Here is a 17757-nt window from a genome sequence, read left to right as displayed (position 1 = left end):
AATCAATTCCAAATAAAATCGAACTTTCTGAGACAAAGTGCTGTGAAGAGTTAGAGGAAGCAGTGAGGAGAAAAGAACGGAAAAGTGAACGTGAAAAATGGATGAATGAAGTTGAGTAACGTAAGTCTAATCAGTCTGGGCACAACGGGGTTCCTCCTACAGGATTTATGATGTTATATTTATGCAGGAAAAACTAGTGTGAAGAGACAAAAATATTGAAAAAGAAATGAATAATTTAGTTGTCGTGTATTTTGTATCTCATTTTTTTTCTCATTCTTTGTGTATGAAATAAATAGATAAATATACAATTGGGCCATCTACAGATTTGTTTTTTCCCTACACCTTTGAGTGCACTAGAAAATGGATTTGACTTAAATTACTCAACCAAAAATCAAGTGAAAGTGAAATAATAAACAGATAAAGGCATAAAAACACAAACTCACATTCATCAGTACATACATGTGTCTTTTAAATGCAACATTTTGAACACGATTTGAGCAAAATTTTAACGCGCATTGAGCAACTCTTCAAGTGGAGGCCAAGTCAAACGCTTTTCTCCATGGAGATGTTGTTGCTTTGTCTGGAATGTTCCACAGTATGGCATTACCGTATTTTCTGCACTATAGGGCGCTCTGGATTATAAGGCGCACTGTCATTGAATGGTCTATTTTTGATCTTTTTTCACAAATAAACCACACTGGACTTTAAAGGAAACCCAACAGTGTGATGGGTGAGTTTGGGTTTTGTTTGTTTGTGGTGTTCACGGTGACTCTGGGCTTTGTTCAGTTGTGGCGTGTAGGGAGGGTGCTGTCTGGGACCACTGGATTGTCGGCGTGTTCGCAGTGACTCAGTTGTTCAGTTGTGTCTAGAAGTGGCACATTGCACTCACTTTTTCGGTTCGTTCCTCCGTTCCGTTCCTCGTCGGTGTGGAGTGATGAGTGTGTCTGTGGGAGTGTTTCGCTGTGCGGTCGCTGTCTGCTCCGTGTGTGTTTGTGTGTTCTGTGGGTGGTGCGGCTTTGTAGTTTACTGAAGTCGTGCTGGGACACCTGAGTGGATTCGTGTATAGGGCGCTCTGGATTGTGGCGCGCGCGTTCGTTTTTTGAAGGGGTTGGATGCGTTCGAGTGCACCCTATAGTGTGGAAAACTACGGTAAATCTTTCAATCTTCATGGAGGCCAAACCAGACCAAGTTATTTGTCTGTTTTTCAGGGTATAGTAAAAAAAAAAAATGTCATACTCAAGTCATACTGTGGAACATTCCAGGCAGAGCAACGGCATCTCCATAGAAACAAACGGAAAGTTACACAATGCACCTCTTAGCCTTACCTGAGAGCCTATTTTGGACCTGACCTCCCTATGGCTAAGATCATACAACCAGTTCTGTTTATAGATTCTCCATCATGATAAAAATCCACAGAATAACATTTGGTTTTAGTAAATAGTGTAAAAGAACAACTATGTGAAATGAAACATCGCAATTTCATGACTTGATGCTGACCACTACAGTCAAATTTTCATCACAACATTTTGAATTTCCATTCAATATAGTAGTTTCTAGCCCAATGACCTTCTAAATCCCAGTTAACCAGCTTTTAAAAAGTCTTATCTGTTCTTAGCTTCATTTTATGAGCGCGTTCCTGTTCCTTGGTAAAGACAACCGTTTTAAGACCTGGAAACGCTCACAGAAGTCTGCCACTGATTTATATCGAGTTTAAACAGCGCAGAATCAAGTTTAACCACCGGGGGCGCTGTTGACCAACATTAAAAACAGTCCATGGTCTAAAATGAGGTAGTGTAGACAACAGCTAAAAGGCATATGTCAGAATTGTCAAGTAAAGAGTTAAAATGCAGATTTGTTGACGTGGTTTACTTTTCGTACAGTGTCTCTGTAATTCCCGGGCCTATTCACATGAAACAAAAACTGGCACAAAGTTCAAAATCTTCTCTGTTAGCACACATAAACAAAAGGCGAAGTTGTGTTTTAGTTTGTGAAGCGAATCTCCAAGAAACAATCATGATTTGTGTGTTTTTGTTTTAGATTTCCTTCTAAAATTGTCAATTTTTGGAGTGTTCTGATGAGTTACTGTAATATATTAGTGACAAGGCCTTTCATCGTAACACATTTGCAACCCCAACTCAAATTCACTTTATTATTGAAAAAATAATATAGTAATTTCACTTTCCCCATCTCCCCAATCTAAACATGACAAATCTACAAAACAGCAACAAATGTATCTGAAATTTTGATTTACAGAATTTCAAAATAAAAGCTGAGTTTCAAAATAGTTGAAATTGTAAATGTATGAAGCTCTCACATCAACGCGGGAATATTCGGTAACACTTTATAGTTTCTACAGCTTAATTAGCCTCAATTAAGACTTTGTGTAACTTTTCAGAATAGGAGGGTTTCAGTCACGTGATCACGATGACGCGCGAATTTCAGGAAGTGGAGGGCAGGAAGTGAAGACAAACACAACAAACACGGCTCTGGAGAACACAGATATGGAGAAGAGTTCTTATTGTAAGGATTTAGAGCCAGTAGCAAGACAAAAGTACGAGCAGTTAGTCAACAAATATATCGGGCGTGACCCTGATCTTATTGAAAATAAGAGAATTTTCAACCGAAGTAAAAGATTTGCTGACAATCGAGGCAGTGAACTGCCTAGTATTATGAACTACCTAGTTCTCCAGACATCATTCTACACCAGACAACAGATGAAGACGTACAAAAGTTTGGAGGCATAGAACTTTTTTTTGTCAGTGGATGGGTCCTCAACCTTGGTGCAAAACTCCTAAATGATGATTATGGTTTGGTCTTGGCCGGGGTGAGTGTTTCTCTTATTTTATGTGTATAGACGTTATGGGAAAAACTGCAGTGTATCGGCAGTGACCTCGATCTGAACTATTTAATGTCAACAAACGTCGTTAGCCGTTAGTTGTTAATGATTCATTTATGTTTAGGTAAACCACAAAAAACAATTTAGCTTTGTAACCAACCTTTGTCGAAGTGGTCACTGCAGACACGAGCATTAGCCAATTCTGTTCCTCCCGACCGCAGACGTAGATTTGTAATCCACTTTTTACGGTGTTGTTCTGTCAGCTTTTCCCATTTCTGACCTTTGTGGACGACTATACTATACTATACTAAAAAAATTGCTTTTCCTTCTCTCGGTTAGAACGATTGGCACAGCCGTAAACTACACAACACATCGGCATTTTCCTCCAGTCAGTTCACTTCCTGCCTTCCATCTGATTTTGCGTACTGACAAACGTCACCCTGTGACGTCACGTGAAACCCACATATTGGAGATGTTGTTGCTTTGTCTGGAATGTTTCACAGTATGGCAATAAATGTTCCTATCGCCACGGAGACCAAACTAGGTCAAGTTACAGAACAGATTTGTGGAGATGGAACGTTGCTCATAGTCAGAATCCCTTTTTTTACAATATTTCTGAGCTATAAAACCACCTGTAGTTTAAAAAAAAAGTAAAGTAGGGCTGTTTAATGTCATATTGTGGAACATTCCAGGCAGAGCAATGACGTATCCATAGAAACGAGAAGGTGACGGACCCTCAATGAAAAAGTTAAGGCTATTAAAAGTGTAATTATAAGTGTTAGAGAATATCCAAAGAGGAAAAGTTGACAACATTATGCAGATTTGAGACATTTAAAGACATGGACAACAGACAGTGGACGTACATATATACACACACAGAAGAGTTTGTACAAAAGACTGAAGGCAACTGTGGCCCCATGCAACAAGACAGGAGACAGAGGGCATACTTGTTTTGTAGCTTATACAGAGCGGGACGGGCGGGGCTCGGTGAGAGACGGGTGGAGACAGGTGTAGAAAACAAGCATGCCCCTCACATAGCCTCATACAGAAGCACATATAAGGCTTCAGGAGTCAGTACAAAAAGTCAGAAACACTTCAGAATAACTACGCTTGAATTAGTCGGAATCAAACATGAGCGGAAGACTTCGCGATGGAACAGTGGGTAACTTTCTCGAGGTGGTACTTCGCCTGCTGGATTCCGTGGAAGTAGGAAGTTAATACTATATTATATATATTGCAACATTCCCCAAAGACATAAATACGTTTTCTGTGTTATACTGTATATTAGAGGCAAGGGAACAGCATTTCCATGGAAACAAGCAGGAGCAGACCCTCAGTCACGTTAGTGGAGATGCAAGTCCACTCACAGTAAAGTTTTTTGGTGCAATAAACACAACCAAGACTACAAAATTATGATATTTCTTGGCTAAAAAGTAGTTACTAAGGCTACGTTCAGACTGCAGCCTGAAGTGACCCAAATCAGATTTTTTTTTGCCACTACACGACCTGTATCTGATCTTTTAATGATCCGATTTTTGCAAATGTGATCCAGGCCACTTGGATATGTGCTCCTAAAACCGATACATATCCGATCTTTTGATGTGCGACTTCAGTCTGAACGGTCAGGTCACATTCATCCCACCTACAGGTTTGGAGCCTAGTCAGTGGAGGGAAAGTGAGTTTAGTGAGTTCATTCATATTTGGGGAAATCGCTGTATTCAGGCCAAATTGGAGGGGTCTTATCATAACCGGGCGTTTTTTAAAAATGACTGCCAAAGAAATGGTTGAGCACAGCGACAGGCGGTTCTGGCTCCAATGTCAATGAAAAATTAAAAAAAACCTGTGAGCCAAATACAAGGAGGCTGAAAACTCCAACAAACGAAGCGGCCGTGGACGTGTAACCTGTCCATTTTACAAAAAAAACTGGACCATATTTTTGGAGACAAGTCCAGCGTTTAGGCGACTTCCGTAAACACTGAGCACGCTCAAATGCACAAGTGGGACACTTCTGGGGCGTTTAAAGATCACATACAAGTCTCATTTAATTGGAAATGTGAACGAAATCGCAAAAAAATTGGATTGGAAAATTGGAAAAATCCAAATTGAGCATTAAGCCCTGCAGTCTGAACGTCACCTTAGTCTGAATCATTCTTACTAAACTATTTGTTCATTATGAATTAAGTCTTTGTTCATTCTTTATTAAGGCTAATTAAAGTAGTTATTCTCAAGTGTTGGCAAAAAGTCTAGAAGGGTGCGTTCATACTTACAAACATATCAAAATTGAGACTAAACCCGAACTAAACCAGGTCTAGACCAAGACTAAAGCAAGTCTACATCAGGACTTAACTGGCCTCAACCCAAAGTGTGAACGCACCCTTGGTTTACAGACAGACGGACAGACACAAGTAGCAAAAAGACTACATTTCCCAGCAGCCTCTCTGGCGCTCACATCCAGCAGTGAGTACAAACACGTATTAGATTTGAGCCGTTCAGACACAAATGTTTTCTGATGAGTTCCGTTGCTCCAAACTTAGACTAATGCGTTATATTCTCAAAAATACCTTTTAAAAATATTGTTTTTAAAATATGTTGTATATTATCCTACTCTTTACATTACAATGACCTCAATTCCCTATTCAAGGTAATTACTAAGGTACAAGTCATGTTTAGACCTGGCAATAAAAACGACTTATTTGGTTTTCAACAGCCAAAACTTCTATATTTAACTTAATTATAATTTGATACCAATTTACAAGAAAATATTCGCTTTAATACAATGTAAACAGAGATTAAAACAGATTTTTAATGCCAGGTCTGAACAGGAGATATGGGCACAAGTAGTCACATTGTACTTGCCACTAATTTCCTAATAACTGCAAAGATTTAAAAGCAGTTTCCACTGATGCATATATGATTCGTTATGAGATTATGCATTTCAAACATATTTTCGTCCATGCACGTTTCCCCTCCTTCACCGTAGCTATAAAGCCGCTAGCTACAATTTGGCTCCAATACGATATAAATATTTGTGTGTAATACTGGTTATACAAGTCATACATAGTTTAAATATAGATCGTCACATATCGGGAATGCAGAATATAGAATTGAGCAAGTACAAGTGTTTCTTATATGGCAGTTTCCTAGCATTAAGGCCAAAACGTGGACTCACATTTTCAGAGACGCAGATTCAAAGGACAGCTGGAGCAGAGAAAGTGCATATGACAGGTGAGACTACTCATTTCACAAATACACACTTCATTTGATTATATTTGGCTAAAAATCTTGCCTAATTTTCATCTAGTTTTACAGTTTTGGTGAATTTTACTTCCTGGTAGAGGTAATGGTGCGTTTGATTATCCATCCGACTCGGAGGTCTGAGGACGATGCCTAGCGACACGCACTGACACGCCCCTTTTCCTTGGATGGCGGAACTCGGAAAAGCTCAGAGAAAACTGAGCAAGGATTCTGAAATTCCCAAATTTCTGTATTACTTCAATATCTTACTGTGTCTGTATTACTGCAATACCTTTCTGCGTCTGTATTACTTCAGTACCTTTCTGCGTCTGTATTACTGCAATACCTTACTGCGTCTATTACTTCAATACCTTTCTGAGTCTGTATTACTGCAGTACTTTACTGCGTCTGTATTACTTCAGTACCTTTCTGCGTCTGTATTACTTCAATACCCTTCTGTGTCTGTATTACTGCAGTACTTTATTGCGTCTATATTACTTCAATACCTTACTGCATCTGTATTACTGCAATACCTTACTGCATCTGTTTTTCTACCTGTGGGTTTGGTAGTCGGGTTGCCCATGTTTTTAGCCCATTTCCTGCTAATGTACCAAAATTATCTATGATCACTCGACACCAAGGCTTTCACGTCACTAATGTACTGAATTATACTATTTATACTAAATTCTTCCTCGAACTTGTGTCGTTGAAGCACAGACTTATTTTGGAGCCTGGTACTCAGCCAGTGATAAAGCAACAACAGCTTTCCGGTTGCCTCTACGTTTTCATCAGACACACGAAACATAATAAAACGGTAAGACGGTGGTCGTGACGTCATATCTGAGATCCGAGTGCGAGACGGATGGATAATCGAACACACCATAATGCCATAGCCGTTACCTAGCAACCATAATGTAAACAAGAGCCAGAACTTGATTGAATGACACAATAGTTATAATTAGACTAATATTAATAAATGACAACTCCTTTATTTAGTTAAATTAAGGGTTAAAATGGCAAAAAATGTGTTACGCGCTTGTAAATTGTCTCTGCGTTTTGAATTTAATTTTTGTTGTTGATGACAGAGGTTAACTGTCCAACCAGAACCGCACGCTTTGACAAAACTTTACAAAGACTTTCGATTCAGTACGATATATTTCAAATTGATTCGATACGGTTCAATAAACATTAAAGGCTAAATCATGGCTGTGACACTAAAAGTCTTTGTTAAACCACATCTTGTGCAAAGTTCGTAAAAAACACTCCAATTTTAATCATCAAAACAGTGAATATGTCAAATGTGTCACATAAACAAGTTCCCTTCAACTAAAACTGTAATGCTGTGACAAAATAATTTAGTAAAATACACCAAAAAATACTCTTGGTGATATATTGATACAGCAGCCCATGATATCAATACTGTATCATCACATTAAACGATACGATACATTGATATTTTTGCACATTACTGTCTCCCTGATTTCAGAGGGCGTGATTGACAGGCGGATTAACCAATCAGCAATGGAAGCATCAAACTATTTATCTCAGGTAAAAGAAGATCTATATTTTGTTCTGAATGTTAGGAGAATTTTCAAGAGGAGATGTCTTCTGGATTTGAGAGACATTCAAGCGTTACAGTCTGAAGTTTGGACAGGTTTTTCACGCTCTACGCTCCAGTTCCAGACTCTTTTGGAATCCAACAGAACGTAGAAGAGACTGGCTGATCAGGAAATGACATACAGTATGGTAGAGGTATTCGCTTTTAAAACTCACCTCTACTTGCTGTATTTTTGTACTTTTCTGCCACTTGAACTGATATAAAACTAAGATAAACTGACCACAGGTACAATCCCACCAAATAGAGTCATAACAAGAAACCCCTGCAAACCTGTCACGTGCACTTTCAATGTTCAGTGATTGTATTTTTATAGCAGACAGTGCACTTTGCCGCTGAACAGACAAAGTGATGGAACAGCAAAAAGAAGGAATCCAATTGTTTCTCTGAGCCAATGAGCGTCGCAATCAATCAAAAGGAAGACGTTTGAATAGTGCATTTAGGGGAGAGTGGACAAAAAGATACAGTGACAATTTGCAAACTCCCAGGAAAGATAAAGGAAATGTATTTTTGATTACCGACGAAAATACTGCAGCTGGTGACCCCAAGAAAAACTTTAGAGTGGTAAGTTAGAAGTTTTTATCCTGTTTGAATGTGACTAATACAACAGTAGCCCAAGTCAGCGTCTTTAGAAGGTGGTTCTTATCAAAGTGGATCAGATATAATGTTCTAGTACTGTGTTCCTCAAACTGTGGTACACGAGCTCGTTCAGGTGGTACTTGGAGAGCTTTTCAGTGTGTGGGTTTGCTTGCTTTAGAGTTAATTATATCCACTTTCTTGTTCACCATTGGAGAATTTCTTGTTTAGAACTAGAGTGGAAGCAATGGAGTCCACTTTTACAATCTACTTTGGTTTAGTCCTAGATTAGACTTGGTTTAGTCCTGTTTTAAACCTGATAGAGGTGGTACTTGGAAAGCCAAATCTTTTCTCCTTTTCTCTTTTGGAGGTACTTGGTGTGAAAAGTTTGAGAGACACTGTTCTATCAACATTAAAAAACAAAATGTGCAAAATGTCCATAGAGATAAATGATCCAAAACCAAATAAAAACTAACAAAAAGTCATGAGATAACCCCATTAAATGCTGTGTCATTACTGGTAAATATATTTTTTCCACATTATAGTATATAGTATTGAATAAACGTGAACTCACATTGGGTTACAATTTCTTGACTCAAGAGGTTTTGGCAGGATATTTTTGTTTGGATGCAGTTTGACCATTCTAACTTGCCATTTAGTGATTCAAATTCTAATCTATATGGATGGTCCTTCTAATATTATGTCCCTAGATTAAAATCTAACCATACTTGCTGGAAAAATTGCCTTGTTTTAAAAAGGACTGAAGAACTACTGTATTCATCATCTATAAAAAAACTATTTAACTAACAAAGAACTAATCTTCATGGACAATGAACTTTTATATTTATACACTATAGAGTACAAATTAACTCAGAAAACCCCTGCAATATGAAATGAAAAAAAAAAAAAAGTTTTTATGTTATGCAATATTCTGAGGACTTTTTCCATTCCAAAAGATACAATATTTTGCTTTAAACTGTCACAGTCCTACTGTTTACTCATTTTGAAGCTCTTGGATAATTTGGAGTAAGTCTAGGGTGACCAGATTTTCAAAAGAAAAAACTGGGACATCCACAGTTTGTGATGGTTGGTAATAATAAAATTGCGAAACGAGTGTGTAATTAAGGAAATTTGTTGCACTCGGCCCATTCATGACAAACATGTGAGTCAGTATAGTCACATTTTCCATTTTCTTTGTGTTTTGGTAATTTTTAAACAGCTTTTCTGTATTTTATCTAAACAAATGACAATTGGGAGCGTGCCTATGTTCCCTCATTTCTAATGTTTTTTTTTTTTTTTTTTTTTTTTTTTCAAAATTAGGCCCTATGTTCCCACATTTCCTTTATCTTCAAGTTACATCAGAATTTATATCCATTCTCCCAATTTGGTCATCAGTTACCCCCAACTTATTCTCCAGCAGCAGCTGACTACAGATGTGAAGTAGAGGTCATGGTGCAAAGGATCCTAGGTTAAAATGACTCTGAATCATCCCTTTAAATGTGGTATAAACATAAAAATGACTTGACTTAGAGTTTCTTTTTTTTTTTTTTTAAATCTCTCAGAAATAAGAAAAATCTTACAAATAAGGGAACATAGGGCTGAGAGACGACAGGACTGGCCCCAGATAGTTTGAAGCAAGTCTAGGTTGACCAGATTTCCAAAATAAAAAACTGGGACACCCCCAGTTTTGGTGGTTGGTAATAATAAAAATGTGAAACGAGTGCATAATTAAGGAAAACTGTTGCACTCGGTCCATTCGTGACGAACATGTGAGTCAGTATAGTCACATTTTCTTTGTGTTTTGGTTATTTTAAGCAGCCTTTCTGTATTTTACCTCAACAAATGACAATGTATACCTCTCTTTATTGTTGGCAGGGATCAAATTGGTTAAAAAATCGGGAAATTTCTTGAATAAAATTGGGACAAATCACTGGTTTTGTATAAATCTGCTGGGACAGGGGACACATGGCTCCAAACTGAGACTGTCTCGTGTAAATAGAGACGTCTGGTCACTGTAAGCTAGTCTAAACAGAAACCAAGTTAGCATGTAGCAGTAGCTTAGCCTCAAGCTAGCAAATGACCTTAGTACTTTTTGTTTTGAAAACTATTATCTTTCAAAAGTGGGTCAGACTTATTGTTTTCTTCGTCTTATGTTACACTAGTTTTTAGTCCAGTTTACATTACAGTAAGTCTATGAAAAACAAGGTTAGAATGGCCTTATAAGTCAGGAATTTAACTGTTTTGTTTTTTTAATTTTTATTTTTTAGCTTTAGCTTTATGCATTTCAGTGTTTACCATCAGTGCCATCTTCACTTCTTAAGATTCATTTTCATCGGTTGGCCTTCCTTAAACTGGTTTTAGCTTGATTTTATTTCTTATTTATTTTTATTCTTTTCTTTTTATTTCTTTATTATATTTTTTAGATAGTTGTATGCTTTCTGTATGCTATTTTTATGATTTTTGTATTGTTTTTAAAAGTGCTTTATAAATAAATAAATAAATAAATAATAATTATTATTATATTAGGATTTTAAAATTGTAACTACATTTTGTGTAGAAAGCCATTGTTAACAAAGAAAGCCAAATGTAATAGGATTTCTTTACTTTGAGATATTTTGTGGCAGAATCTATGCAGGACATTTCAGGCAAAGATCTCCACGGAGACAAGAAGGTTAAGTTACACACTGGGGCTTTAAAATAGCAAAAAAATGCACATATTTTTCTTAAATCTAACAGTTGAGAATGGGCTCTCTTTGCAGAATATGCTCAAAAACAGCTACAAAAATCAATATGGAAATGTAATATTGACAAATTCACCAACAGAAGCAGATTCTTGTAAGAAGGAAACAAATCAATGAAATCCCCAAGTGACACAGAGAGGACGGTCAGACTAGATTTGTATAATTTCGGTGATGTACGTGGCAAAAACTACACTTCTAAATCACGTTCAGATTCAAACAGGATAAAGACTGGGCCCATGTTAAGAATCGGTCCTATTGAAATCGACCACCAGGGGCAGTATAACATCACAGATTTGTAAAGAGAAGCTGAGGGGACAGTGAAGGCTCAATAACAGTGCATTGTCGTTCTTCCTTCACAAACACACACACCCACACACACATTGGATCACCAGGCTTTCTTAAGGACATTACACTGACTTGAATTCACTTCTTGGAACCTGATCCTAACCTTACCCATCGTTAATACTTGCCTAATTTTAACCTAAACCCAAACCTTAACCTATTTTAACTCATATTAGAAGTTAAAATCATGCTGTTGGTGTAATTATTAAGGATTTACATCATGAGGAGCTGTGTATTTTGTCGTTTTCAGACTCTGGAATGAGATGCTGTCATACTCCCAGATGAGGAGCCGGTTTATCCTATTGATTACATCGTACTCTGCCTCGACAAATCCATAAGCATTATCTAACCCAGCATCATATCACAGCAATCAGTTATAACGCTACACATTATCGCAGAGCGGCAGGTCCATCGCAGACGAGGGACAGAGACGGAGGAGAGAGAAGAGGACGAAGAGGGAGGTGATGGTTCAGCAGAAAGCAGAGTTCAGGTCAATGAATCGATGACCCTGAAAGCACCAGGGTCCAGGTGACAGACGCAGAGCCAGCCCCATCTTTACATTAGGCCTGTTTTGTTTTGTGGCTTCTGTTGTGATTGCTGGGAGATTTAAAGGTGCGCTGCGTAATTTTTCTTGTGTCTGCTTGTCTCCGTGGTGATGTCATTGTTATTGTATTATTGCACCATCATGATCATTTTGATCAGTTCTTTTTATTTTATTTGATTTTATTCCTTATTTATTTTTTATCTATTTTTATTTATATATTTATTATAAGTAATTGGATTATTTGCAACATTGTCTGTTTTTGTATGCTTTCTATTTGCTATTTTCTTTATGCTTTTTCTATTGTTCTTTACTATTATGGTTTGGCCTGTAATGTGTGACAGTATTATCTCCAGGCACGAGATCCAAGTTATGGATCAGATCTGTGAAGACGCAAGCTCCTTCACAGTAATGATGCATGTTTTCTTTTTTTGCAATAGAAGACCTGTGATTGTAAAGATAAATGCAACATAGATCAGTTTAAAGCAGGGGTCTCCAACCTTTTTCTTCTGGTGAGCGTTCTTTTCAAAAAGAAAATGCCAAAGAGCTGCTTATTTTAGTGGTCACAAGAAAAAGAGGATAGGAAGGCTTTAGATGGGGAACAGTTAGATACCTTTAAAACATAAACCGTTGTCCATTTATTAGTGCACAAAGCTTAGGGTGACCAGAATTTCAAAATAAAAAACTGGGACATGCACTTTGCTTTTGGTGGTTGGTAATAATAAAATTGTGCAACAAGTGTGTAATTATGGAAAACTGTTCTGCAGAGACCATTCATGACTAACATGTGAATCAGTATAGTCACATTTTCTTTGTGTTTTGGTCATTTTTAAGCAGCTTTTCTCTATTTTACCTAAACAAGTGACAATTTATGCCTCTACTGTTGGCAGGGACAAATTGGTCAAAAATGGGAACATCTGGGACATTTCTTGTATAAAACTCATTTTGAATAATTCTGCTGGGACAGGGGACATAAGGGTCAAAACTGGGACTGTCCTGGGTAAATAGGGACGTATGATCACTCTACTGAAGTTGGGCATCAAAATGATACATTTACAATGTTAGTTCATCAAATCTGAGCCATTCAGCACAATATGTATACTTCATAAATCTTTTGGTGAGCTACTTGGAAGGGGTTGGAGAGCTGCTGGTAGCTCCTGAGCTGCAGGTTGGAGACCCCTGGTTTAAAGTCATGCTGTGTAACATTACTGGGGAAACATCTCCACGGGGACAAGCTACACAGTGCAACTTTCAGATCTTGTGTCAATAGTGAATCTTGTGTATTCACGGGTTTCAGAGTGATGAAAACTGGGGACCGTTGCCATAACATTAACAAATATTTTCTCATTTGAATGGTCATGTCCTCAAAATGGCAACCATAACAAGAAACTGCAACCCATGATCACTGAAAAGAAGGGCTGCCAAAAAAAAAAAAAGTAAGTCTTATATTAACTATTAAGTATATGTCTTACCATATAAGTCAGTGTTGTAAATTTGTCACATTTCACATTTTTTCCATACACTTCTGGAAAATTCTAAGACAATGGAGCTTAACTGGCTAAGGACTGTCAATACATCATTGCCTCAAATATAGAAAAAAAAAAAAAAAAACTGAAAAAATACAGTGCAAAAAAGTTACTAAATCAAGAAGTAGTTACCTTGATGCGAGAAACATTTTATGCTTGTTCCATTGGCAAATCTTATTATAAAGGTGCACTGTGTAACTTTTCTGGTGTAATGTTGTTTACTCTGAAATAAAATGCAAAAAGTTCCAAAGTGCACCTTTATGACAGTCAAAATCAAGACACCTACTAGTTGATTCAAGCTCTTATTAACTCATCATCTTATTTGAAATTGTGTTTTTTGCAGTGTACAACAAAATGCATTTAAATCCTTTTGCCATTTGTTCAGAATCACAATTAAAACCATTAAAATTATTTGTTTTTGGTAATAGGTGTCTCTAAACTAATATTTAAGTCTATGGAAAATGACAATGTGATTTCTACTTGTACATTTCTGTCCACTTTAACTCAATAGTTGTATAAAAGATTAAAATGATGGGATATGCTGATAACGCAATGGTTTTCTGCCAACTCACAGCGATCAGTCTTCCCTTTAAATCCATATATCGCACTCTGGTGGCTCACTGCGGCTCTCCCTCTCACACACGAGTCCAACACGACACCAGAAGAAGCAGCAGACATCATATAACACAGTTTGGATTGACACGGGTTTAAAGTGCATTACAGACCAGAGCCTCTGATCCACTACTCTTTGGAGACACACGTTGACAGACAAAGGGACAGGTAAAGGAAAAGGAGAGTAAAGACGTACAAGGAGACAAAAAGTAAAGGAGGAACTAACCCTTTCATTAATCCATATGAAAGATTGAGGTTACAGGAGACAAGTTCAATAATGTGGAGTGTTTTTGAAAAAGTCCTATATTACGCAAAACGGATTCTTGTGAGTTTTAAGTCATGTTAGAATGTTGTTAGGTCTTTAAAAACAGACCTGGAGTTGTGTTTTGTTTGATTCACACATGTTTGAGTAAAACTTTATTATTTGTCTATGTTTCCAAAGCTCAAAATGCTCTGTTCCAACTTGTGATGTCATGAACTTTTAGTTCAGAAGAGATGGGCAAATCCAGAGCTGAAGATGTATGCAATTTAAAAACATAGTGGAGCTCTTCTTGTACTACGACTTAATGACATCAAAAGGTGGAACAGAGTGTTTTCTGTTTGAGAGAAGAACTCAGCCTAAATCTGCAGGGTTTGGTGTTAAACATGTGAATGAAACAAAACACAGCATTATAAAATAGATCGGAAAATAGCGTAATATGGGCAATTTAAATAAAACAGTCTGAAAATGCTGACGTCTGATTAAAATAATTTGTTAAAACCAGTGGTACCCTATTGTTTTTAGTATCAAGTACCATCTAAGCTTTGTCTCGTACCCAGAATACCCCTAACTTGGGTATTTAGTAAGTATAAATACGTTAACTTGATCATGTGAATCATATTATATTAAAGAAAATTCTGGTTTGGAAACACTGGCCAAACAATGGTTAGAGCAGCGCAAGTCCACCAACCCAAAGGTAATTCATTTAAACACACTTTGGACCACTGCGTTCTGTAGTTGTGTCCGTTGGCAAGACACTTCACCCACATTGCTTGTTGTGTTTGAATGTGGTGTATGTATGAGTGACTGGCTGTGGTTGGATGGTCCATTGGCACAGGCTGGTAGCTTGGACTTGAGTATGGAGTGAATGAGTAATGTATTTTGAAATGTGCTTATAGAAACCCAACAAATCTGAGCAACTCGTGAATTCTCAAATGCAAAACATATACGAAAATGCCTTAAAATCATTCTAATTAAACACAGATTTGAAAATACACAGTGTTCAAAAATTCTGACATCATTTCGCAGGCAGAATTATGTCAGTTCTTGCTGAAATAACCTCAAATTGTCACAGAATGTACAGAAACAGATCAAGATTTTATATGTAATGTTTTATTTTTGTTCCGTTTTCAGGTTGAGCCTTTCACTCCCAAAGAGAAGTCATTATGTGTCTTGGTATCTGCTCGCACACACATGTAATCCTTTAGCCTGGTAATCCTTTAAATTTTTGGCACCAAGTCCAAATTTGTTTGCCAATTGGTGAAGTTTTTCCAAATTTTGCATTGAAGGCTGCACAGTCTTGGGTGAGTGTGTGCGAGCAGATTCTAAGATGCAGAATGACTTCTCTTTGGGAGTGAACAGCTCAACTTGAAAACAGAACAAAAATAAAACATTACATATAAAATCTTGATCTGTTTCTATACATTCTGTGAAAATTTTAGGTTATTTCAACAAGAACTGGTAAAATTATTGGCCTGCAAATTATGTCAAATTTTTTGGGACACCCTGTACATGTACAACAGAGGGACTGGGTTTGTCACAACTAACTAGTCTTGTGATAATTTGGTTGATTTTCATGTCCTTACTGGAGTTTGCAAAGTGGGTGAAGTGTAAGATTTGAACCAGGCAGCGTTTGGTTAGAGGGAGAAGAGTCAGTCAGTAGAAAAGTGACAGATTAGGTCTTTAAAACATCATAATAGAACTCTGATCTCCTGTAGAATGAACCTTTCATGTGTATTAATTGGAGACAGTTCACACAACTCATCCAAGCTCCTTTTGGTATGCACTGGTAACATGCTACAAACAACTCGCTTAAAGGGTGTGTCGTTTCTTTCCTTCTACATTCAAATCAACGTCCAGCCAACCACCCCCTCCTCGCTTTTCCTTATAAACCCAAAAAAACCAGCGCGTCGGGGGTCATTGCTTCTGTCGGGGTCGGGGACAGTCCCACCTGTTGTGTCGTCCCACAGTTGGACAGTGGGGGGCGCTGTTCTGGCACTGGCCTGTCACTTGTTCCAGGAGGCGGACCAGGCGGGTACAGCCGCTCTGCCCATGTTGGTAGCAGCACAGGGACTCCATACAGCTGAGGGACGGCGCCTGGGAGGCTGATAGAGGCTGGGGAGGGGAGAGGAGAGGGATGAGGGAGGCGGGTAGGACAGAGATGGTGGGATTGAGGGTGAAGAGGGGATATGAGTGAAGAAAAAAAATAAATAGAGATTACTGTGAGAGCAGTGGTGACATGTCAGTGTTTCACATTAACAGAGGAGATTATGGAGGCTCTACATGAGACCTGGGCATTGTCCAGCTCCGGGGCCACATACGGCCCTTTGGTTTACTCTCACTAACTCATTTGGAATTACAAAATAAGCATATTTTATCATTTGACCTCATGCATGGACTAAAGCTGCATTACTTTTATTTTAGAGGTGTTTTTTTAAATGACTTGTTTTTTTAAGGCAAGTTCACTTTTTCATTGTTTAGTCAGAACACAAACTCTTCCCAGTCTGAGCAGCTCATCAAAACAATTATATTTACTGCTTTTATACAGAAATACTATTCATATTATGCAGAAATTCAGTGGCCCTATTTTCTGTTTTTTGTGTGGCCCCAGGGAAAAAATAACTGCCACCCCTGATCTACATCGTTTAAAACTGGGCGATTGTGGGGAAGCTGGCCCAAGTGGTCGAAGTAAGAGTCAGATGAAAAAAATGTACCTTCACCAAAAAATATTTATTGTATCCTCCACCGAGTTGTAGGCAAAATTTACATACATATTTACAAAAATAACTGTGCTTAACTAAAGCAAAAGCAACAGAAAGTAAAGCAACAAAAGAAAATACCCCACAGGCACCCTGCTGCACTGATGGTGAACCCCTGACTGGTTAAACCGCTTCCACTTTTATAATGCTCAGGAAGGAAGTCCCTCCCCCTGGGTCTGCACCAACTCACAGGTTAGATTATTGCAACGTCCCTGTTTTCCTGGTGTGCTACATACGATTCTTATCTGAGGCCTAAATCCCCCTTTAAATGAAACAGTGCTCCAACTCAACTAGAACCACTGAAACCAAAATCCTACAAACCAATTTGATAAAACAAAAAGAACCGAATCTGAGGCTTCCCTAAACAGTGATACATTGGAATTTGTTACACTTTGTATAGTAATAAACATTGTCACACTGTTACGATACTGGTTTCAGCTATCAATACCAATTTAGCCAATGTTGGCCCAAAATGTCTCATGATATTTAACTTGTATTTTTAAAAGGGTTTTGTGATTTCAAACACATTTGGATATTTTTTGCCTTATGCCATTTGTGTGTAAAGGAAATAAATTTTATTTCCAGCCTCTCGACTAATACTGGCTCGGGTATTAGAACAGAAAAATGTGAATCAGTGCTTCCCTAATTATAAACAAATTAAAGTAATTAAACTGATTAAAAATGACTGATTCACTTTTCTCTTTCACAGTGGTTGA

General features: G+C 37.7%; 1 protein-coding gene across 1 annotated transcript in view; it reads right to left on the bottom strand.

Annotated features, from left to right (window-relative positions):
* atp11b (ATPase phospholipid transporting 11B (putative)) overlaps positions 1 to 17757 on the bottom strand; it is a 187749-nt gene that overhangs the window by 5969 nt on the left and 164023 nt on the right. The window contains exon 29 of the mRNA XM_055164437.1: positions 16234 to 16397. Within this exon, the coding sequence (XP_055020412.1) occupies positions 16234 to 16397 (164 nt within the window). The remainder of the gene's footprint in view (positions 1 to 16233; positions 16398 to 17757) is intronic.

This window comes from Boleophthalmus pectinirostris, unplaced genomic scaffold, assembly GCF_026225935.1.
Source record: "Boleophthalmus pectinirostris isolate CB_2022bp ecotype Guang Dong unplaced genomic scaffold, ASM2622593v1 HiC_scaffold_7, whole genome shotgun sequence".
Taxonomy (NCBI): Eukaryota; Metazoa; Chordata; class Actinopteri; order Gobiiformes; family Gobiidae; genus Boleophthalmus; species Boleophthalmus pectinirostris.
Note: the sequence above shows the minus strand (reverse complement) of the source record. Positions and strands in the feature narration are given on the sequence as shown.